Here is a 25,542-nt window from a genome sequence, read left to right as displayed (position 1 = left end):
ATGGTGCTGACAAACCTAGAAACATAATCGGGGCGAACTGGGATTCGAACCCACAATCATAGGTTTCTGTCGTGCCCAAGGGACGCAACTCTGCACAGCGAATCGCGGCGCCTGAGACGACTGGGCCACCCGTGCCCCCACACCTGAATGTATCCAAGGTTAAGGATAGCGTATCCAAGGTTAAGGATAACATATCCAAGGTTAAGGATAATGTACCCAAGGTTAAGGATAACATATCCAAGGTTAAAGATAATGTATCCAAGGTTAAGGATAATTAATGTATTCAAGGTTCAGGATGATGTATTCAAGGTTAAGGATAAGAGTCTACAGACAACACAAGGCATATCAATACAGCAACTGTTTTAACAGAGATGACAAAGTAAATACAATAGTTACAATTTTATTACAATTTTAAAATGTACATCGATGGTTGGACAGAAATGTAGTGACTCAAAACATAGAACGCCTTCCTTTGATCCATGCTGCTCAAAGATGGATTAATTGGTGAGTTGTGAACAAATTTGCCATTAAATATTGCAATTCAAGTAACCTTGCAACAACAAAAAGCTTTATCAACAAAACTACATCAGATGTAGAGGAGGCTGTTTTTTCAGAAAACATACGACCAACAGATGTTTCAATGACTGCATGATGATCTATAAATAAGAATGTGAATAATTTGTATGTATGGTGTGATAAAACTGTTGACTGACTAGCCCAGACTCTTATCTTAACGCCACACCCTCCATTTACAACCAAACTCTACATGTTTCCATGGAAATATGAAATTGATATATATATATCAATAAACCCTACCTCCACTATCAACACATCTATGTCTTCTTTAGGAATATTTCCATGGTTGTGTTACTACTAACCCAAATCTAGGAAGAAATGGGCTGAAAGAGCCTTGGCACCTTGATCGTTCTAAAACGACTGTTGGCATCCATTCATTTCTTGCTTGAAATCAACTACAAGTATCATATTTGTAAAAATATTGTACACTCATAACATAATGTGGCAACTTTTAACAAGGGCCTACACACGATTAATGTGACTGCATGTGGTATGACGCTCATTTTGACGACCACCCAAAGCTCACCACAAAGAGTACAACAGTGAAATACTGTAGCTCAGGGATATCCAGCATGTCAGCTCTTGGAGAGGAATCCCCGAACTGACACAGGTCGTCATTGCTTACAACTTCAGGGAAACCAAAAGCATAACCAATGAGCTGATAGACGCAGAACATTATCGGCGGCAAACTTGGATTGGAATTCTCCTCCACTGTCCTGTGCGTGTCTCTAATGATGAACACCAAGTCCATTGCAACATTAGCTTAGGAAGTGACATCACTATTTTGGTCTCTTATCAGGAACTTCAGTCTGAAGATCCCATCCCTCATTATTGATTAACAGCTATTTAGATGTTTCATTAAAAAATGACTCAATGCTTGCTAATGGGTTCATGGTACTTATCATAAATGAAAGGACATACAATACCAAGCTCCTCACAGCGATCGCCCATTTGTGGAGTACTCTATATTATCACTACCACCAGTCACAGCTCCCCGCTGTCCTAGGCAGCCACAGCCATGCATGGAATTGAACTTGCAACTGATTGACTTGTTGACAGATGACTGACATGATGCTGAATACTTTTCCCTCAGCTAAATTGCATTGTTTCATTAACAAGTTGAATTTCTATTTCATTTCAACTATCATAAAGTAGTATAGTGAGAAGGTACAGGGGAAGATTGGTGCTTTTCAGTTTGTTTAATCAGATTGGTACGAGATTGCAAACTAACTTAAATTTATCTTGGAAATATTAAGTTATTTGGTAAACGTTTCCCAATTCACTAGAATGGCATTCTCACTGGCCAAGACAAAAATAAAAGTATCACCTCATTTGGGGTTAGAGGAAAAATTTGGCAATATGCACACTGGTGGCAGCGATGATACCGTAAGGTAACGAAGGTGTCGTGTTGGGAAGAAGCTTGATATAATACACTTGGTCTGAGATGCTAAGGGACAACTCTGCATAGCAAGTTGTGTAAGACCACTGGTCCCCGATGCCCCTTGTACATGGTGCAACATTAGGCGGGAGTACCTCAGCAAAACACAAACAATATTTTCAGAGGATAACAGTAACATGAGAATGATAAATCATAACTTATAACTTTTCACATGAATAAATCAGTAACATTTTGATTCCTGCCTAAACATCACAAACGTTACACATATAACACTAAGTACAGTAGCATCCGAGGCAAAGATAACAACGATCTCTAATCATCCCTAATGATCTCACTTCTAACTGCCATTATGAATAGAATACATCATAGAGGGAATTTCAGGGTCAGAAATTGGACCTTTTTTTCTTCTCTGGTCTGTAAAACATTTCTGCTACAGACATACCATCCACTTAATGGCAAAGGACACAAGAGATGTCACTAGTCCTTCCCGTCTGCTACAGACATACCATCCACTTAATGGCAAAGGACACAAGAGATGTCACTAGTCCTTCCCGTCTGCTACAGACATACCATCCACTTAATGGTAAAGGACACAAGAGATGTCACTAGTCCTTCCCGACTTACTTGTCTTGGACTAACGAACATGTTAATTTTGAACCCTGAATTTACTTATCCGACTTATGTCACCTTCAACTCAGCATGTCAACAAAAGACAGTTCATTTGATGCTGTACAGGTTATTTAAGATGTTTGTACCTGTCCTCAATGCAAGTGAGCCCTGTTGAAGATTTACTCGACTCCGAGACGTAAAGGTTGCACTATGATCAGTGACATCCTCTAATGTATATTTTGGAAATGCAGAACAAAGATCACCTAACAACATTTCAGGATTTGGATGTCCTGAATTACCATTAACTAAATGACTGAGACGATAGACGTGCGGAACTTTCTTCATTGGCGTAACAACTTGTGTGTGACAATTGTGAACATTATGAAACACAATTAAACAAATCGGATTTGAAATAAGTTAGAGAACAGCACTTTCATTCAACTTCAAGAACGTTCTTCTGATGCCTGACTGCAGTACAACTTGCCGCCAGTTTCACTCAAACAATACCCTAGGGTTGGCAAATTATTAATCTACATCCATTTCCGGCTTAACCTCCGGTTCTTGTTTTGTTGACTTTGGTTCCTCAGGGGCGGCTTCTTCTTTCTTCTCTCCTTCTTTCTTCTCCTTCTTTTCTTCTTTCGGAGGTTCTACTTTAGGTTTGGGTTTTGACATGATCGGTGCCACAGTACTCTCTAGGGACTGAAAGCAAAAGACTGACAACATGAGTACAGAGCTACAGATAAGCTGCGTATTTGCGTAAAACCCCGCCCCCAAAATATTAAAAACCCAAATTTTTTTCAATTAACAGAACACAGAATACAGAAACACACGCATTAAATGAAAAACTCAAATGTATCAAAACAGCACGCACAAATACCCAATGAAGCTTTTTCAGCATGCGTACCCGACAGACAAGTGAAAAAAAATATTGTTTACCCATTGAAAAATGTAATAACTAATTAAAATAGAAACCGTCGAGTAAAATCTCAATTGCTCAAAATGTTATCTGGAGCTGTGAGTACAAGGAGGTATTTAAAGGATTCCAAACAAGATTGCCTGGCCGGGTAAACAGTGAAAAATCATATGCTGCAGTCTTGAGACGAATATAGGCCTATAAACAGGTCTAGATATATCACAGACAACACTAAGACAACGGTGAGATGTTTGTTAATGTCAGTCATCAATATTTCAGATACATAACAATGATGTGTGATTCTTTTGTTTGTTTGTTGTTTAACGCCGCACTCAGCAATATTCCAGCTATATGATTGCGATCTGTAAAATAATCGAGTCTGAACCAGACAATCCAGTGATTGACATTATGAGCATCGATCCACGCAATTGGGATCGATGACATGTATCAACCGAGTCATTGAGCCTGACCACCGATCCTGTTAGTCACATTTTACGACAAGCATAGTCGCCTTTTACGGCAAGTATGGGTTGCTGAAGACCTTTTCTACCCCGGAATCTTCACGGGTCAATAATGTGTGAAGATGTCTGGGCCAGGCAAGTAAGTGACAGAAATCATGAGCAACGATCTACAACGTCAAGTTCATGTGATGCAACTTTACTGTGAACATACAAAAAGCCAACTGCAGTGTTACCTTTCAGTCAGGACAACAAATTATCCAATCTGAACTCGCAAAAAGCCACAAGGCATCAGATAATTATTTGCTAAAAATTGAGTAGAAAAATATTTTTCCTTTTTTTTTTCTTGTTATGTTACGTTGCACTTAACAGTATTCTAGCTATAAGATGGTGGCCTCTACATAACATGGTCTGGACCACACTCCAGTAATTGATATTTGAACAATCCATGACAGCAAAATAAAGATGACTCACCTGCTTCTGTTGTAAAATCTGTGAAACCAGCACAACAGGACTCTCATATTTCTTAGCATTGTTTGAAACGTTCATGTTTGTCTCGTACCACTTTAACTTTTCATCGTAACATTTCTGCACTTTGTCCACATCAGACTTGTCTATATGGTCATACTTCTCATCCTTTTGACTCCACATATCCAAGAATTTCCTCACATGCTGTAGTGAGCTGCCTATCTCATTGAAAGCCTGTGGCCGGTCCTGGGCTTCTCTCTGGCGGTCCACAATTGGCTGGCCAAGTTTCTGAAATGAATAAATGCTTTGGGTTTAACATGTTTAATGCCGTTTGAACAGTGTGCTAGTCAAGTCACAGCGAGTCAGCTGGTTTTGGGAGGGAAGCAAAAATTAACGCAGGTCACAAACAATTCCCCGTTCAGTGAAAACCACAAGCACAGATACTGTGCTAACACACAAGGATCTGATTCAGGGGAATCTTGTATTTCAAGCCAGTGACCATCCATGCCTTATACAGTCAAGGGATGCCATTCTGCATAATAAATTGTTCATGGCACTTATTTTTAACCAATAAGAATTGATCCATTATTAGATAGATTAGCCCATGTTTGGAAGGAAGGATTAAGGCTTCTGTGCTATGTCAATATTTCAGTAGGCAGATGATCAGCAAAGCATTGATCCATCCATCCAGAAGGGACCAAATCATCCAGATGAACCTGGCCATACAGATATTATCCACATGGAACAACCATGGTCACCCTACCCCAACCTTAGTTCCTCCCATGACAAGCATAGCACTGGTCTTGGGAGTTACATTTTCTGATCAGGTACGAACCTTTAAACTTGCCAGTTTGTCAACATAGACTTGCTTATTCTGATCGTCTCCCTCGTCATAGAGCCAATCTTCTGTCTGCTCCAACAACTTGCTTAGGTGAGCCCGATCCTGTAACACACCCACGGAACTATAGTCTCTGTCAGGTTTTTGTTCACACAATCATTTTCTAAAATCAAACCTATTTCAATAAAAAACAAAAACAGATTTGACTTCACATGAAAAGAAATATATCAACTGCAAAAAGCATCCACTAAAAGCCTTAAACTTGTTCATAAGCAGTGATCAGAGCCTTCATAACATCTTGAGGGACACAAGCATCCCACCATGACATCACCACGGACAGGTCACACGAGGTCACCCCGACACACAGGAGAACCCTGTGGGCCAGAGATTACCCATGATCCCTCACCTTGCGGTGTTTCCATGGCAACAGGCACGTGATCTCAGAGAATGGATTAAGCGTTTCATCATGTCACTGTTAACAGCGTGCCTAAAGTGATGCAGGTCTTGATATAGATTACTTTGATGAAACCCATGAACAAGGGTAAGGCGCCGACAGATCAGGGAGCAAATCAGAACGAATATGGGATACTAACCCATAACTGATACTAATAAGGCTAAAACTGTGGCGAAATTCATCAATAAAGAAACCAATGTGAACATGTGATGGACTGTGGGTGTATTTCCAGTGCCTGTAACACATGGTCTGTCCTCACCTCCTCCTTGGCGTACTCCTCCAGCGTCGTGCTAAGTTTCTCCCTCATCTCATACACATACTCCTCCACTGCATTCTTGGAGTCCGCCCGCTCCTTCTCCAGCTTGTCCTGCATGATCATCTGGTTCTGGGGAACACAATCATAACACAACTTTATTCACTTGCCTGTTTGTTGTTTGACACAGCATGTGAAGCCTGCTGAGAAATCAATCAGAACACATTCTAGGTATCTTACTTATCTCGCAAAAGTATCATTGAGTTTCTGAAATGAACCGATGTTTATCTAAATGTATTTGGCAAAGGGAAGTAACTTGGTTTGTTTCGCATCATCTGCCCTTTGTTTTGTATTTTTACTCAAGACAGTCTTGCTAACACCTGTATGAATGAATGTTGGTAACATAAATTGGTTGTCAACCGATCCCTCTAGGCATATTGTGTGATGTGCCCCGTCTGCCTGATGTCAGACTCACACTGGGTGTAGGATCCAGGTGGACCCAGGTGGACCCAGACCCCTTCCCACCGAGAGGTGAGGTGAGGTGAGGTGAGGTGAAATGGGGTTTAACGTCGCGTCCAAGATTATTGCACTTATATAGCGACGTGCATGTATGTGTGCGTGTTTGTGTGGCTGCTTGTACTAGTCCGGACTGATGCCGATTTATAGTGCTAGCTCACAGAGATACCATGCCGCAGTTTAACATGAATACCCCACTCAGACACAGTATACTGACTCCGAGCCGACCAGTCCTTGTTTTAGCCCCTTAATGCTGAACACCAGACAGGGTAACAACAAGTACCATCTTTTAACGTCTTTGGGTATGAGGCGGCAGGGGATCGAACCCCGGACCTTCAGCTCTCCGGGCGGACGCTCTACCACTAGACCATGGAGGCGGTCTCCCACTGAGAGTATTTTGATATTTTGGATCCCTCCTTTTAAAAAATGCTGGATTGGCCCTTGCTTGGTACATAACACAATATACCCCTCCAGAATGGTTGAGAACACATAAAGAAGCCGGAGGGTGATGATAACATACCTCTTTCTCTATATACAAATTAAGCTGATCTTTAGGGATTGCTGGGGTGGTTGACTGGACCGGGAGTTCGACTGTCCGTGTCGTTTTCTTGGGTTTCTTGTTTCCCTTCTTCTTGTCCTCCTCCCCTTCCTGGCAGAGCACAAACAGAACACATCAATATCATTCGTATCATATCATATCAATTAAGTAAGAAATCAGACTTCCGTATTCTAGTTGCAAATTTGTTACAAATAAGAAAATTAAGACAGTTAGCAGCTATGGTATCAGAAGTATTTATCATATTTTACATGTTTTTGCAATGAACTGTTTGACATGGTTAATAAATCCTGTTTCTACCACTCCTGTTAAAAGTCTACTAGCCTGACCACGCGTTTTGGCATCATTTTCATGCCCTGTGACGTTATGAGCTCATCGTACTCGTGTGTAAAGTGGCCATGACTAGTGCTACACATTGCCCTGAATATTCACACTGATAATCAGAGATTTTTTTTCTCACTGAGCACTAATTGTTTTTGTGAGTCAGGCTTTAAACTGCGAGACAGCATACATATTACTTACAGAATTGCTTTATCAATGTGTCGTTTTAGAAATCAATGAATGTCAAGTTTGATTGAGTATTTGATCACATACACCACTACATGTGTTTAATACACTCAGCCTTGTGGAACATGGCAGGTACTACATCACCTACCGCTAGTTTCTCATCAGAGTTGGACATAGGTTGGGATTCGTCCCCAGCTTGTTCTGTGCTGTTTTCCCCCGCGGGGGCGTCGTCAGTCTGCATGGGCGTCTCCTCGCTGCCGGCCTCCTTGGTCTCCTCCTCCATGCTGGCATTAGCTTCTCCATTCTTCTTCTCCTCATTTTTCTTCTCGTCGTCCACCTCCATCTGCTCATTCTGGGCGCTCTCCTCCTCTCCGAGCTTCTCCACCATGCTGGCCTGTGCTATTTTGAATATACCATTGCTGTCTATCCTTACTTTCACCTTCACCTTGGAGCTCTCCCCACTGCTCTGGGGTACGACCTTTTCTATTAAGAAAGTTCCTAGAAAAAAGAAATAACATCATTAACAAGTGTCAAATTGTTGATCAATAACAACATTATTTAGAATCTTTGTAAAGAAACTGTCTCATAATTTTTAAAGATATATGATCACACATGGTGGTAAGCATTTTGAATATAGACAATGCGTAACAAGGTGATGTCCATGATAATTCTTAATAACACACCCCAGCTGGTCAGTGCTACTCACAGATGACCAGAAGCCTACTCTATGCAAATTGCTGAAACACATATTGCATTCATCACATTTTGTGTTTGTTGTTTAACGCCGCACTCAGTATTATTCAAGCTATATGACAGCGGCCTGTAGTGAGTGTGGCTTCACTGTGCTTTAGCAAAATTCCAGCAATATCACGGTGGGGGACACCAGAGATAGGCTTCACACATCGTACCCATTTGGGGAATCAAACCTGGATGGGTCTTCAGTGTGACGAGTGCTTTAAGCACTAGGCTACCCCACCGCCCTTACGGCGGTCTGTAAATAATCGAGTCTGAACCAGACAATCCAGTGATTTTAGATCATGAGCATTGATCCACGCAATTGGAGTATGATGACATGCATCAACCAAGTCAGTGAGACTGACCACCCGATCCTGGTATTCGCCTCTTACGACAAGCATAGTCACCTTTTACGGCAAGAATGGGTTGCTGAAGACCTATTCTACCCGGGTCTTCACAGGTTTATTAACGAAACACTATGATAATCAACGTAATTCAATTACCTATCTCTGGTTTAGGGTATGGAATATTGTTGGGGTATGTGTATTTAGCAAACAGTGAGAATGGTTCCTTCCTGTAGAATGTCAGCATCTTGGAGAAGGGTGCAGCGTGATTCTGTGGAAACACCTCTAACGAACTGAAACATACATTGAGTGTTACATTACAGAACAGAAATGCTTCACAGTAACATTTAACCCAACACAGAACTCTTGATGCCTGGTTCTTGTAATTATGGCTAAAACAATTCTCAGCTGCATCAAACTCAATATAGAAACTTTAAATTTAATTCTTGTAATTACAGTTGCATGGGTCACAGATTCACCTCTACATATTAGTCAACAATATGATACACTTCTTTCTGATTGATTTAATGAGAGGATAACCTATATCAATGCAATGATCTGTTGTCAGTGTTAATAAGAAATTGTAGAGAAAACCTCTTTGATTAAACATATATATATATATATATATATATATTGTAATATATACAAAATTCTTGTCATGTTCAACTCTTATTTTTAAATCTACACATATTTGCACATAATGATCAGTAATATTTAACGAATTTGAACATTTGATTAAAGGAAACGACATTTAGAAAATTTGAACCATTAAGTAAGCAGATACCATATTTGCAGTATAAGGTTCCCTATGCACTACAAAAATTGACAAAAGGGGAGTACCTATTGAAACCATACACAAGTTACACATATCTTCAGAAATTGAGCGGTAATGAACAAATTTAGTTCAAACATTGATGAAACTAAAACAATAGCAAATATATACCCCTTCTATGCAACTGTTCTGTCAAATACACAAGAACATATGGACTGTCATATATATTTTCGGTCTGAGTAACGGGGATTACTTACGATTTGTCCAGAACTGGGTCAAGGGAGGTTATTGTAGCAGGGTGCTTAATAGGCAAATACGGTAATGGAGGGTACATTGGAACAATGTGGAAAAGCGCCCAGTGAGTAAGTTAAGCTGCTCACCTGTCTTCGTCTATTGTTCCCTGCCAGCTGAGGGTGATGGGGTAGGGCTGCGAGTTGGTCACATGGAAGTCCCGCACACGGAACGTCGGTGACAGAATTGCACACTGGAAACACATTCCATCACATACATGTACGACATACCTTTAAACTATGAAAGGTGCTTGTATCACTTAGAAAACCTACAAACATCAGCCCATACACTGCATTTTCCTAAATGCCAAAAAATGTTGCTAAGACACTTATTTCCTCAACATAGACCAGGTACACCTGCCTCCCTGAATCTGTTTAAAATAACCATGAATGACCGCCATGTGTAATTCAGCCAATCAGATGGCAGGAATGTGTTCAGGACCCGGTTCTATCAAACCATCATTAACTAATGACGCATTAAACCCAAATGATAATGATGGGAAATGATACTACTCAAAAGACGTGCCCAATATTTTCATGTGCTTATAAGTTATGGCCATGACGGACAGAGGGACAGCATCAATTCCAATATCCCCTGCCCACTTCTTGGTGGGAGGGGGTTGAAGGGGGGAAGAGGGCGGGATAATATAATAATGACAATTGTTCTCTTACATTGCAACAAAATTTCAATAAGTTTATTTTTTAATTTTTATTCATTTTGTCTGAAAGTAGAAATTGATGTGGGTTGTTTCAATAATGATTACTGGCCTAAGAATTAAGGATGGTTTATCTAGCCTGGCATTAGAGAAGCCCCATTACCTGTAGTGCACAGCCTCTAGATGTTGCCTCGTCAGAATTGAGAGTGGTACTAGGCTCTTTGCCAAATATGGTTGTAACCAGTTTCTTGAATGACGGAATACGACTAGAACCACCAACAATCTCCACCGAGTATATGTCACTAGTTTTCCACACTGAAACAAAACAGAATTTCAGCAAACATGAGAATGAAAATGAACGCTTCATCATACGCAGCCAGCCACCTTTGTTTGTTAGTTTGTTGCTTAATGACATGCATCAACCAAGTCAGCGAGTCTGACTACTCGACCCGTTAGTCGCCTCTTATGACAAGCATAGTCACCTTTTACGGCAAGCCTCGGGTGCTGAAGGCCTATTCTGACACGGATCTTCATGGGTAAAGTTACTTATTGATTTGCTTCAAGCAAGCAGGACAGCATTTTTTAATCTTTTCTTTGACAAGTATTGAATCATTAACTTCAAAGGATAACTGAAGCAGTTGTTCCTAAGAAGAAAAGAATACAAGTTTCTGTGTTTATCAGCAGAGCTAGTGAGTGAGTGAGTTGGGTTCAACACCATTTTGAACAGAATTCCCGTAACGTCACTCGTGGGAGGAAACATTTACCACTTTGGTTAAAACACACGAGCACAAGTATTAGAAACAATTAGGGTGAACAGGGATTCGAACCCACGATATAGATTTCTGGTCTGTTCAAGGGATGCATCCTTGTACAGCAAATTGCATCACCTTAGATCATCATCATTATCATCATCATCATCATGTAAGGATGAACAGTAACTTACTGGACTTCTCCAGAATATCCTTCAGGAGAGATTCTATTCTTTTTAGCAAATCATCAGAGAGCTCTTCAAATTGTGTTCTGAAAGATGAAATATGTTTACAACCATGACAGTCTTCAGATATAAAGGAAAACAAGTGCATAGTCGACGAAGTCATCTGTATCCCGATACAGTCAAGTTCTAGAAATAAAGCCCAGTAATATAAATTTCTAAAGCTCCTAAATAGCAAAAGGCACCAGTTCATCATGTGCCTGTTAGACATGCAAAGTTTTGTAAGAAAGTACTTAACAAGTTTGAGTTACGCCCCGGAAATGAACACCACCCTCATAGAACCAAATCCAACTTGTTGCTATGGAATGTAAAAAATAGAAATTTCTAAAATTCCTAAATAGCAAAAGGCACCAGTTCAGCATGAGTCTGACAGACATGCAAAGTTTCGTAGAGAAATATTAAACGGTTCTGGACACACACCCACACATGGACGGAACCCATTTCAATATCCCCCGCCAACTTTGTTGCATGTATGTTTTTGACACATATCACCATGGTTCCCATGATGCGGCTACTTCAGCAAATAAGCAGGTTAATGCTGATGTCAGCAATATTTAGTTTAACCATGGCAGCCTGTAAACAAATGTAGACACCATTGCTCATATTGAAATAGTTACGCAGGTCATTTCAGACTGATACAGTAACAACACATACCATCTTTTAACATATTTTGGAATGACATGGCCAGGGAATCACTGACCTTCCACTCAGTTGGCAGACTCTATCCACTAGAGCCATGCTGGGAAACATTCAATCATCAACTTGAACGATAAGTTTGTTTTTGTTTTGATCGTTTAACGCCATACACAGCCATATTCCAGCTATATGACGTCGGTCTGTAAATAATCGAGTCTGGACCAGACAGACAATCAAATGAATGACATCATGAGCATGGTTCCACACAATTGGGATACAATGACATGCATCAACCGAGTCAACAAGTCTGACCACCCGATCCCATTAGTCGCCTCTTATGGCAAGCATGGGTTGCTGAAGACCTATTCTACCCCGGATCTTTTTAAGCCAAACCTCTACATTTTGAGGACTGTGGCCTTAGGTCTGTCGCACATCCGGGCAGAAAGCAGTGCTTTCCAATTAGCTTTAATACGATTTCATATGCATCAATTTTTATCAACTCCTATGGTGGGTCAAAATATTGGACTGAGTACAGTGAATCCTAACACCTTTAATCACATTGTGAACCTATTGCTTAAACCTGGACAATCATAGAACCTGTAAGTAGTTACATTAGTATGAAGGTTGACTTTCATGCTAACCTTTCCATTCTGGATTTGAAATCTTTGTCATCTGAGAGACACTCAATATTGATTGGAATGCTCTGTGTGTTTGCACTCATCAGCTTCTTGAGTTTCTCGCACTCTTGAAGCATGCGCAGATAAGGCTTTGGCCTCGTCTCCAGGTCTATTTTGTACTTTGTCTTGAATTCTTCCCGGAACACCTGGTGAAGCTTTTCGTCAAAGTTGCGTCCACCCAGCTGGGGGTCCGAGGATGTTGCGACCACCTGAAATATGGAGAATGTTTGTAAGTTGTGTATCATGTCCTAGTAGTGAGTGAGTGAGTTGGGTTTTACACTGCTTTTAACAGCATTCCAGTTATATCGTGACGTGTCAGCTTAATGTGGGATGAAAGTCCGAAGTGATGCAGGTCTCAGACGTTTACCACCTCGGTGAAACCCACGACCACGGGTATGGTGCTGACAAACCTAGAAACAAAATCTGGGCGACTCGGGATTCAAACCCACAATCATAGGTTTCTGGCGTGCCCAAGGGACGCAACTCTGCACAGCCAATCGTGGCGCCTTAGACGTGCCCCCCTGTGCCCCCCAAAATAATATTTAACAAAACAGGTCTTGATCCTCAAAATTGACTGATATCTGATAGGAGCATCCAAACAAGTACATATGTCAGTACAGCCAATTGCTTAGACAACTAGGCCACCTGTGCCCCCTCATGTCTTAGTAAACAGTGCTTCGGTCACACCCAACATGTCAGCTTAATGTGGGAGGAAACCTGATAATAATTAAATACCGTATATCGCTGTGTATAAGGCAAGTTTTTCTTACCTAAAATGAGGGGGTTAAGAAGGGGGGTCGTCTTATGCACGGAGTCGAAGATCTCACATTTTTTCCACTGGCGATGTCAACCGGCGTCCAATAGCCAGCCCAGCATTTGACAAAAAAACCTTCGCATTTCGTCCTAAATAACTGTTCCAATAACTATTTCCATACATAAACATGATTGGTATCTCTTTTCCTTGAATAAAGTTTAATAATTTCTGCAAATAAAGTTGAAATGACCCTCGCCTCGTGCAGATTGTGAAACCACCTGACACGCCAAAACAATCAACATACGTGAGTAGAGAGCCGGAAGTACCGGTAAGCATTTGCATATTGCACATGTGACCTAACATGTGATAACCGGTGAAGCTGAAATCAATTCCCGCTGTTTTTACAGTTGTATTAACAAGTGTTGGAGAAGGTGTGTACATGTGATTGTGGAATAAACACGCTGAATGTGAAGCAAACATAAGCCTAGTTAGTTACAACATAGTTAATTGGCGATTAAATTACTCACCATTGTCTCTTACATGTTGTGACTTCATAAATGAATTTTATTTTACAGGCACCAATTTGGTGTCGTACCGTGTAAACACAAAATGGCGACGTGTGCATTGCATATATAAGGTTTGATGTGCTTCATTCCAGGTCACCTTATACACGGAGTATAGGATTTTGGGTCGATTTTGAAGGCGTGTACAGGCGTATACGTGGGGTCGCCTTATACACAGCGATATACGGTAACATAACATAAATAGATGTTTCCTCTTGCCCCTGAAACATGAAATAGCTGTTTTCCCCATACCCCTTAAAACACCAAAACAGCTGGTTTCCCCATATCCCTGAAAGATGAAATAGGTAGTTTCCCCATATCCCAGAAATATGAACTAGCCCGTACCCCTGATTTGAAACAATTGATAGATAGTAAGAAATGAGTGAAGTGAGCAAGTGAGTTCAAGTGAAAATTTGATTGCAATATTTCAGTTGGACGAGACAATCCAATAACTGATATGGGCTTTGTCCAACATTGTACAACATTGTCCACTCTCGCCTGACCTCCCCTTATCCCCACTATTGCTTCTTATGACAAGCTGAAGTTGGCAAGGACCAATTTTAACTCAAGAGTCCCCCATGGGGAGTCCGAGTCTGTGTGACTTTCTCTCATGGGTGGGCAGACAATTCATACCTTCAGTTTGCCTTTGTGGAATGAGCACGCCGCTGTCTGCATGGAGGAATAGCCAAAGTCGATGATGATGACGTTCCTGGGCTTTTCCGTCTCAGCTGGAAGGTCCTGCTTGTAGATGCCATAGGCAAGAGCCGCTGCAAGCACCATTGTCATAATAATAGTCAACTTTTTCCATCAGACAATTGTTGTAAGAAAACGTCCAACAACCAGAAAGACTCGTGGTTAAATAAATAAACCCATGGTTTCACAGACTGCAAAGGGCCTTGAAAATCACAATAAAAAGGAAGGCAGACTTTTTATATGACAACCTACTCTTACACACCTGTGTGTGAGAAACCCATCTGAGATAACTGGTCTAAGATATGTGTGATATTTAATTTCAGGACCGTAATTGGCTACTCCATGGTGATGACCTACGGATTACGAATGACAACATTCCTGATTGTAATCATTGATAAGTTTCTCGAGCTCAGCCGAGTACTTCGATCTTATCTAGTTTGAATCGCCTGGATAATCCACAGATATGATGAAAACTTTAGTATGGAGTGTCACAGTAGGTATGAGTAGTAAGCCAGATGACATCACTCATGGCTGTTGTGTTGTGTACTAATTATGAGATATAGACAAAATATGTGATTCGATGCCAAAATGGTGAGAAAATTGGGTGTGTAAGAACAGATTATTGCACTCGTGCCTGTCATATACCATTGATCTTACAACTTGTTTCAAAACATATGTAACTCGTTTTCGCTCATATCCTAGACACACCCATGAAGTAATGTCTGTATCTAGCTCCAAGCGACACCTACCTGCTGTGGTGTCATTCATGAGCCGGAGACAGTTGAGTCCAGCCATTTGACAGGCATCAAGGAGAGCATGTCTCTCAGCATCTGTGTAGTATGTCGGCACCTACAACAAAGGCCAGGAGTCAACAACATTTCCATACAAGTGCCAACATAAAGCAAACATTAGTTTTCTCATCTATTATAAGTATCGAAAAGTTCCAATAGTTCTGCAATCAATGTTCAATTATTAACAACTTAATCTTTATCCAATAGTTACTCTTTTGAGAACAAAACCCCAGGGGCAGACTTTACAACAAATTTGTATGTAACCAACAGCTCCTTTTAAAAGTTACTGGCCCTTCTCCGAACTAATTGGCCTTCAACTAAATGGCGGAGACTGCGAAGTGGCCGAACCTGAGGTCGTGTAGCCACCTAGCAGGTGTCTGATATTTTTAGAACTCCCCACATCTGAAACGCCATGTACTTTACGTTTCAGCAAGCCCTTTGTAATTTTAACTGGAAACGGGCCAACAGTTCAGGAGCTAACAGGCTACTTCTGAAACCCTGTCATGACAATTCTATCATAAACCGGTTATTACAAGCTGTTCAAAGGTAACAGAGGTAGTTGACTTACAGACAGGACGACGTCAACAACTTTGGTCTTCAGTGCCGACTCTGCTATGTGTTTCAGCTTACTCAACATCATGCCAGTCAGCTGTTCTGGTGTGAAGCTCTGCTTCTCTCCCATGTACATCACCTGCAAGCAGAACCAGTCGGTCAGTCAGCCAGTGAATCAAGGAATGAGTCAGTGAATCAAGGAGCCAGTGCTTGTTTGTTGTTCAGTGCCTCACAGTACGCTCTGCACAATGGTGAGCAATGTTCCAGCAATAATAACAGCTGTAAATAAAGTCTGGACCAGACAATCCAGCGATTGATATTATGAGCATTGATCTACGTAAATGGCAAACGATAACATGCATCACCCAAGACAGTGAGCCCAAGCCTGTTAATCGCCTCTTAGATTTGGTTGGTTGGTTTGTTGTTTAACGCCGCACTCAGCAATATTCCAGCTCTATGACGGCGGTCTGTAAATAATTGAGTCTGGACCAGACAATCCAGTGATTAATATGAGCATCGATCCACGCAATTGGGATCAATGACATGCACCAACCAAGTCAGCGAGTCTGACCACCCGATTCCGTTAGTCGCCTTTTACAGCAAGCATGGGTTGCTGAAGACCTATTCTACCCCGGAATCTTCACGGGTTACGCCTCTTAGAGAAAGCTGGATCTTCACAAGTATATGGAACAAGTGAGTGATATGATGAATGGGTGAGGGCAGTTTACAGGAAGGTTTTGGTCTAAGTGGCCTCGTTTGAAAAGACCACTTCCTTCTGACAATATTTTTAAATACTTTAGTTTATCACACCCAGCTATAAAATAACAACTCGTTGTATGAGATTATAGCTGTTGACCATCATGGTAAAACCTCGGATAGGTATGGTTCTGTCAGATACAGGATTATAATGAATGGACCCTGGGATTCAAACTTACAACCAGGCTATCCTGACAGAACGCAGTGACACACACCACTGGGCCACCCGTGCACTTCCTCATATCTACATGTGTAAACCATCTCACTCTTTAGAACATTAAGACATTATAAGCAGAACTCCCTTCAAGTGAGGTGGAACAAAACATTCAAAGGCACAGTGGAAATGGATACAGCAATGTCAATAGAGCAGTGATCAGAGCCTTCGTAACATCTTGAGGGACACGAGCATCCCACCATGACGTCACCACGGACAGGTCACACGAGGTCACCCAGACACACAGGAGAACCCTGGGGGCCAGAGATTACCCATGATCCCTCACCTTGCGGTGTTTCCATAGCAACAGTCACGTGATCTCAGAGAATGGATTAAGCGTTTCATCATGTCACTGTCTACCTGAAGTTCTCGAGCAAAAGAAAAATCACAAAGTGAAACTACCCTATACTAAAGGGAACGATTATTTTGTTTTCTCAGTCATTGAACCACGACATCACTTTGACAACCCCTTTCGGCATTAGCTAGATTAGTAGCAAAAGAGTGTATTTTGTTTTTTTCGTTTGCTGTTTAACGCCACACTCTGCAATATTCCAGCAACATGACGGTGGTCTGTAAATAATTGAGTCTGGATCAGACAATCCAGGGATTGACATCATGAGCATGGATCCACACAATTGGGGTTCCGAAGACAAGCATCAACTACGTCAGTGAGTCTGACCACCCGAGCCCGTTAGTTGCCCCTTATGACAAGCATAGACAGCTTTTACGGCAAGCATGGGTTGCTGAAGACGTATTCTCTACCCGTTCTTCAACAAAAGAATGTAACCTCATTAGAGGCCACTGTGTTGGACTAGGGTTTGAATAGTCCCAGACAACCTATGCTTGTCATAGAGGCAACTAAATGCATTGGGTGGTCAGGCATGGTAACTTGGTTGATTGAATGTCCTTGTACTCTAATTGTGTAAATTGCTGCTTATAATCACTTGTTTGTCTAGGGCAGACTCAATTATTCACACTCGCTGCCATGGAGCTTGAATATTGCTGAGTGCAGCATTTAACAACAAACATGAGTATACACTTACAACAAGTATTGCATAATGGGGAAACATTATCGGGTACTAGGACTTATTTTCACTGTGTTTTAACGATTGAAGCTTTCAGATTTTCAGCTGTGAGCAGTGAGCAGTGATCAGAGCCTTCATAACATCTTGAGGGACACGAGCATCCCACCATGACGTCACCACGGACAGGTCACACGAGGTCACCCCGACACACAGGAGAACCCTGGGGGCCAGAGATTACCCATGATCCCTCACCTTGCGGTGTTTCCATGGCAACAGTCACGTGATCTCAGAGAATGGATTAAGCGTTTCATCATGTCACTGTTCAACTTAATGTTCCAATCGTAACAGTGTGCATCGTAAGCAAGACGATGTCACATCACCAACATTTAGAATAAAACATAAAACTCGATAAGACAACATGACTTACGATAGTCATAGCGATAAAGTCTCTCTGCGGAACGGGTCTTAAGCACAGAGTAGTGGTTGGATGATTCACCAATGCATTGATGGGTCGCGATATTTTACTTCCCAATACACGTATCGATCACAGTTGCACATAAAGTAAGATATTTTGATTCATACCTTAAATGTTGACCTTGTTTGTTACACCAAACACTAATTAGTAAAAAAAAACAACAACTCAATATTTTCATCCAATGTGCCATACTTGACACTGCCAACAGTAAATCAGTGTGCAAGGTATTTGACTATCCTGTCGATGAAAAATATGGGTTATGCACTACAGATACGAGCACATACAAGTATTGTTATACCTATTGGATCGTGAGCAAGGTATTGGGATATGTATCAGATCACACAGTTGGTGTATCGTCCCAACCCTAGTAAAGAAGTTACTGAAAGCATAAGTCCCAGTCTGATCTCTAGTCCAAAGCCTGAGTCTTGTTAAATCTGACCAGACTGGTAAGCTCAGTTAATAAGTCGACATATTACACTTAAGTCTACTGTAAATGAAAGCCAAGTTTGAGCTAGTAGTCTCAAAAGTGTCTAGTGTTATGCACAGAGTGTAAGATTCCAATTTCCACCATCTGAGCATGATGAGACACCCATCAACGTCGTACATCCAGGGATGCCCAGTCCCCATTTAGTCTGCTCTCATGACATGCATGATCTGCACGGCATCTTTGTTTGTTGTTTAACGCTGCACTCAACAATATTTCAACTCTATGATGGCAGTCTGGGCCAGACAATCCTGTGATTGATATCATGAACATCGATCCACGCAATTGGGATACGATGACATGTATCAACCAAGTCAGTGAGCCTGACTACCTGGTCCACTTAGTCGCCTTTTACGACAAGCATCGTCGCCTTTTACGGCAAGCATGGGTTGCTGAAGACCTATTCTACCCCAGATCTTCACGGATCTTGGGATCTAGTATGATAATTATACATAGTGATTGGGGTGTAACTGTAACCATTGGCAGATTGCCTTACAGTTTCTCTTATCTCCAATGTAATTACACCTGAAGTGACAGCTAGTGGCGAGACAGACGATCTTGTTCCCCACATCTCCGCTGATTACAGCCGGTGAGGAACAGGTCGTTGTCTGATGGTAATCGGGACTGATGTAGATAGGAGAATCTAGGTCATGTAGGACACTGCACATGTGATGAGAATATTGTGTTTCCTATATGCATCATAACATAATTAGGATGGATGCATATTTTACCCACAGTGAGTCCCATTTACTGCAAACGACTATGGCTGTTGGAATGGGGTTAACACATGTGTAAGAATAATCTGATAGTTCTGTTTGGACAACATTCATTCAAGGATTTTATTATCATGGGTGTTGATGATTCACTAACGTTGATCGGGGTGACTATTGGCACTATTTTCACTATTGCGATTATATTGCATTAGTACACCTCACTTTTGCAATAGTGGGTGATAGTTATAATTTGAACAATTAAAACTATCGAATGTTATGCATACTATTGACAATACTATTGGTATATCTAATTCCTATCTATATAGTACCATCGTAGGGCAAACAATTGCGACAGTTCGATTTAATCGTTACACTCAACAAGTTCCTCGTGTTTATTCATTGTGTTAGACATGGATATGGTTTGTTTGTTGTGTAACGCCACACTCCGCAATATTCCAGCAGTCTGTAAATAATCGAATCTAGACCAGACAATCCAGTGATTGTTAGGTCCAGACTCGCTTATGATTTGGCACAATTCAAGACATGGATATGCTTGTTCCAATTCACTGTGAAATAATTTTGATTAAGTTTTAGAATATAAATTAAATTGCTGCTGCATGCTGTCTGTTGTATCTGATGCCATTTTCTGCAATTAATTCTCAAAACCGTAACCGTTATAACCTTCGTGATTATGTACATTGTGTTCATTGTCAACACAATTAGTTGTGCCTGTAACACTAACCCCATCAACATTTGTATTGTATCATTGCAAGGTAATTAAAGCCTATAAATGCAGTGTAATCTTCAACCCAGCAAGAGATAATATTTCATGTAACATCGTCGGCCATACTCTCAGTTACATCTTAATGTCATTGATTGCCCATCACAGGAACATATCATGTACAGTGCATGGACAGACAAGGCTTAGTATTATTCTCAAAATCTGAATTTAGTTTACTCATGCAGCCTTTAAATTCACATTATTCACCCACCCCCAACACCTACCAGCAAACGTACTAACAACTGAAGCCATCAACCTGAGTAGTGTGTATCATACTTTCAAATTATTATAACATTTAGTAGGAAATCCTCCCAACTTATGTATACAACTCAAAAAAAACTGAAGCAGACCCTATCAATGCCAGATTGATAGGGGTGAAACGATACACTGGTGCATCACAATTTGTCATTCTACAATGGGATATATTTTTTTCTGAATCGATACAAGATGATACACTAGCTAAAAAAATTATTTTGCTTGTTTTCTTAAGGGTGGAAGAACCTGTTTGACAATGATGCAAGACGACAGAAAACACTACTTTCTGGATAACAACTCCTATTTTATTGGTCATGTTGGACAGATTGCAGCTGTGCCAACTCCCTACCCCTTCTACCACCCAACAATCCACCACTCCTTCCTTACAGATCCATACATCACTATGAAACAAAGACTTGGTGCTTGTGCAAGCTTCCCAGTACAAACCTATCTGTTACATCAAACGTCCTTGGGCCTGTCAGACTTGTGGAACAGGCACTGAAGCCTCACAAACAGGTTATATTTGTTTAACAAATGTCACATTCTTAGCAAACATCATAAACAAGGAAATGTTTTCTAAAACAGAATGCAACAACCACTATAAATTAAATACACAGCAGTTGATGAAATAATCTAAGTTAGCTGTGAGCAGTGATCAGAGCCTTCATAACATCTTGAGGGACACGAGCATCCCACCATGACGTCACCACGGACAGGTCACACGAGGTCACCCCGACACACAGGAGAACCCTGTGGGCCAGAGATTACCCATGATCCCTCACCTCGCGGTGTTTCCATGGCAACAGTCACGTGATCTCAGAGAATGGATTAAGCGTTTCATCATGTCACTGTCTACCATAGGTTCTTATGAAAAAGGAAGTGAAACACAAACTAAACACTTACTTCACAAAGTGAAACGATTTTATTGTGTTCCCACTCCATTGTATAACTATTACGACAACCCAAATGAATGTTGTTTTGTGCTGCATCATTTACTCAAAACCAGTGCCTTTAAAAATCTGGGAAACTGTTTTGTTTGATGTTTAACTCTGCACTCAATGTTCTAGCTGTATGACGCCAGTCTGTTATAAGTTGAGTCTGGTCCGACAATCTAGGGATCATTATTTTGAGCAACGTGGGGAACTATGACATGCAATCAACCAAGTCACCGAGCCTTACCACTCGATCCATTTGGTCGCATAGAATACTGGGAGCCTCTTCTTACCTAGAATCCCCACAGGATTTGGGCCCGAAGGACTAGTGGTTGATGGCATGAGTACTGATCAACATCCGAGGGGTCACACATAATGTACCATCTGTGACCCCAATAGTAGCCCCCTCAGAGGATTCGGGTTCAAATAGGTCCCAGGCAACCTACACTTGACATACAACTTACAAGGCAATGTATTGCGCGGTCAGGCTTTGTGATACAGCAATTTCAACAGAGCAGTGATCAGAGCCTTCGTAACATCTTGAGGGACACGAGCATCCCACCATGACGTCACCACGGACAGGTCACATGAGGTCACCCCGACACACAGGAGAACCCTGAGGGCCAGAGATTACCCATGATCCCTCACCTTGCGGTGTTTCCATGGCAACAGTCACGTGATCTCAGAGAATGGATTAAGCGTTTCATCATGTCACTGCCAGGTTGATGTGATAACTAATCTATGAGTAATAATAAATGTTCATTGCCAAAGTCATTTGAGTGACCAGGATCTGCTGATAATTTGTTCAAATATCATACTTACCTTGACAGTGAATTTGATCCTTATGCACAGTTAACTTCCTTAATATATTTTAGGGGTCAAGGACAATCAAAACTTTTAATTTTAAGGGTCTCAGGTTAACAAATGGAGAACCTGGACAAAGATACTGATTCAGATACCCATTGTCATACATTTTGAGTCTACTGCTTCACATCTTTACATTCTTTAAAAGTAGATTCCAGGATGAGCAATTTCCAAGCAACCTAAGCTGGTCGAAAAAGATAACTTAATAGACTGGGTGGTCAGGCTCTGGCTTGATCGAGAGGCATATCATCTTACCCCAACTGCCTGGATTGCTCCTCTTGATATCAATCACTGATTTATGTGGCAAAGGCTTCTTTATTTACAGGCTGAGGTCATGTATTGTGTTTGCCGTTATTCTATGTAGACTTAAGTATTACTCATTGTGTACTGGCTGATCAGCGTATCTACTCAGGCTTGGCCTAGTAGTTACAGTGGCAGTCAGTTAAAACCTACCTGAATAACTGCATTGCCAGCCTTGTCAGTGGAAACTTCATTTGGTCTGAAGAATGATTTCACCTCACTCTGCACTGCTGGATCATTAAACTTCCGTCCAACAATGCGTGTGAAACCTGCTACTGTGTTCTTGAAGTTGGTTACACTTTGCTGCTTGGCACCATAACCAATAGTTCGGTTCTTTTCGTTGAATGACACAAAGGTCCTACAAAAGAAAGTCAAGTTGAGAACTAAGGTGTGAGCGAATGAGTGTAATGTGAGTGTCTTTAATGCCATGTAACTGACAATGTTGTGCATCAATTTTTAATCTGACTGTAATGGAGGGGTTCGAAATCAAGGGAAAGGTACAAAATATCGGCTAATCAACTCGTCTCGCTCGGCTAGGCAATATCGCCATAAAATTAACAAAACATGGTCATTTGACCATTTAAGTTTTAACAGAAATAAGTGTTCTCAAAGATAAGACTTCATTTTAAAGTATTGGCATTATAATTAGACATGTGGTGGTAATGACTTTTTGGGTGGCCGTTTTGACTTTTGAGGCCGTTTTAAATACAAACTTAAAGAGGAATATTACTTTGGCTCGAAAACCTAGAAGACGAAGATAATATTATCGCACCAGCACCATGTATTGATGAATAACGTATATTTTAACGAGAAAAGTTCCTGAAAGCTAAGTTTTTCGTTAATTTAACCGAAAAGAGAACTGGTCATTGTGAAATGTCACTTAACTAAAAAACATTATTGCCCTTTGAAAGATATAATTTTGTTCTAATTTATATAGATCTAAAGCCCTGGTCGTGAAGCTGTAAATGGTGGTTGAAATAATCAAAGTTGAATAATAAAACTGAAATTTTGATTTCTACATGGCTGCTGAAAAGATCTGGAATTCTGAAATGAACTTCCTCAATCAAAATCTTTCATACATTCTCTTTCACAAATGACAAAATAACCCAAATAATTAGGGAGCGTGCGTGTGAATTTTCACCAAGCATGGCAATGAGATCTGCAATATTTCTAGAGTGAACAGAACAGATCTAGGAGAAGATAAATTACACACAATGAATTATATTTCATAGAGTCGCTCCTACTGTAACATTTGTGCTACTTACGGTGTCATTCTTGCGCTGTACTCATTATCAATTGTTTCAATCCCTCCTGCTCGAGCGACAGCGATGTAGGAGGAATATGAACCAAGATCAATCCCTACAACAGCCATGGCTGACACTTTTGTTAGGTCAGAATTCTCTTGATCGCCAGTATATCTTGTGCTCTTGAGTGCTGGGACCACGAGGTATTAATAGTCTTCTATCCGTGTCTAGAAGTTTCAGTTATTTACCAGCACCCGGCGAAACTTCTCGAACAACACGTGAATCACCGCCTCGGCGCACAAGACAAAGATATGACATGTTATATTCCTAACGATAAGTTATATTGGATATCAAGGAAAGAATACTCTACTGGATATGTGGCAGCGACTTAGGTTTTCTGAATGCAAAATATAAGAGTTACATGGTGGTCGTAGATCACCAGCAAATATATAATTCCTATCAAGTCTCGCTATGCTAAAACAATTATATTTTGATAATACATTTCATAGTTTTTGCAGTGTAGATATAAATCTTTACTGATTAAAATATCAGACATTTCAGAACGTAAAACAACCAAAGACGAAATGGCATGTTCCCTACTCAGACTGCACGCATACACATAACAATTCTTTTTTCAAACACGAATATTAAATTTCAATAAAACACATTACATATGCTTTAAAAAAGACATATAATCCTCTGTAGTGCGAGATAGGTGTCCATGAATTTAATACTCCTTTAAGTGGCATTTAGAAGTTGGTGAGATGAAGTAAGACAAGTTCTATGGATTGTAATAAAGAAGTTGTTCATCCATAGAACTTGTCTTACTTCATGAATTTATTGTTATCTTTTGATACCGAACATCAGAGGAACTGGCTCAGTAAACTTCCATATTAAAGCCCCACTTTAATTTTTGGGTTTACAGATTTTGATTGTGAAAATTTTAAAGGCATCGTACGGAATATTTCAAACTCACCTTCACGTTTGATTTGGATCGGTAGGGGATACAAACAAGAAATCTTTGCCAGGTTTGGGTCCTTATAGATATTCAAATCTGACGACATCATTTCAGTGTAATGGATTGGTTTGTCTGACAATGGATAAGGGTTCAACATTTATATTGAAATAATTCTGGTTTAGTCACATAACATTCCTAAGATTTTTATATTTTTTTTATCGTCAAAGCGATAGATCTCTTACTGTCGGCTCTATAAAAAAACCTGTTATTATTCTGATTGTTTTTCTTTCTGTATTTTCGATTTTTAAGGTCGGATCCTTAAAACAAGGAAAAGGAATGTAAGGCCTAATAAGGAATGCATTCCAACTGGAATATTTCTAGGGGTTTCCCCATGAATGTCCAGAGAAGATGGGGATTTTACAAAACACTCCCAATGAATATCCCATAACAAACAAACAACAACAACAACAACAGCCTTTCAACAAGAAGTATAATGTGTTACTAGATTTCATTCTTATAGGATCGTGTCCTTAATTATCG

General features: G+C 40.6%; 1 protein-coding gene across 1 annotated transcript; it reads right to left on the bottom strand.

Moving 5' to 3' along the window:
* Positions 1 to 347: 347 nt before the first annotated feature.
* On the bottom strand, positions 348 to 24,347 carry LOC139450679 (heat shock 70 kDa protein 4-like). Its single transcript, XM_071232478.1, has 16 exons — positions 24,066 to 24,347; positions 22,954 to 23,158; positions 16,018 to 16,140; positions 15,408 to 15,507; positions 14,599 to 14,732; positions 12,613 to 12,857; positions 11,288 to 11,364; positions 10,508 to 10,659; positions 9,779 to 9,882; positions 8,786 to 8,919; positions 7,696 to 8,045; positions 7,005 to 7,133; positions 5,975 to 6,100; positions 5,259 to 5,366; positions 4,430 to 4,711; positions 348 to 3,283 (listed from the first exon to the last, which is right to left on the bottom strand). The coding sequence occupies exons 1-16, from the start codon at positions 24,170 to 24,172 to the stop codon at positions 3,110 to 3,112; spliced, it is 2,550 nt and encodes an 849-aa protein (XP_071088579.1). The 5' UTR covers positions 24,173 to 24,347; the 3' UTR covers positions 348 to 3,109.
* Between the last annotated feature and the right edge of the window lie 1,195 nt (positions 24,348 to 25,542).

Source organism: Haliotis cracherodii, unplaced genomic scaffold (assembly GCF_022045235.1).
Source record: "Haliotis cracherodii isolate W230 unplaced genomic scaffold, xgHalCrac1.p SCAF_8, whole genome shotgun sequence".
In the NCBI taxonomy this organism is placed as follows: Eukaryota; Metazoa; Mollusca; class Gastropoda; order Lepetellida; family Haliotidae; genus Haliotis; species Haliotis cracherodii.
The sequence above is the reverse complement of the archived record's forward strand: the minus strand, read 5'-3'. Positions and strand labels throughout refer to the sequence as shown.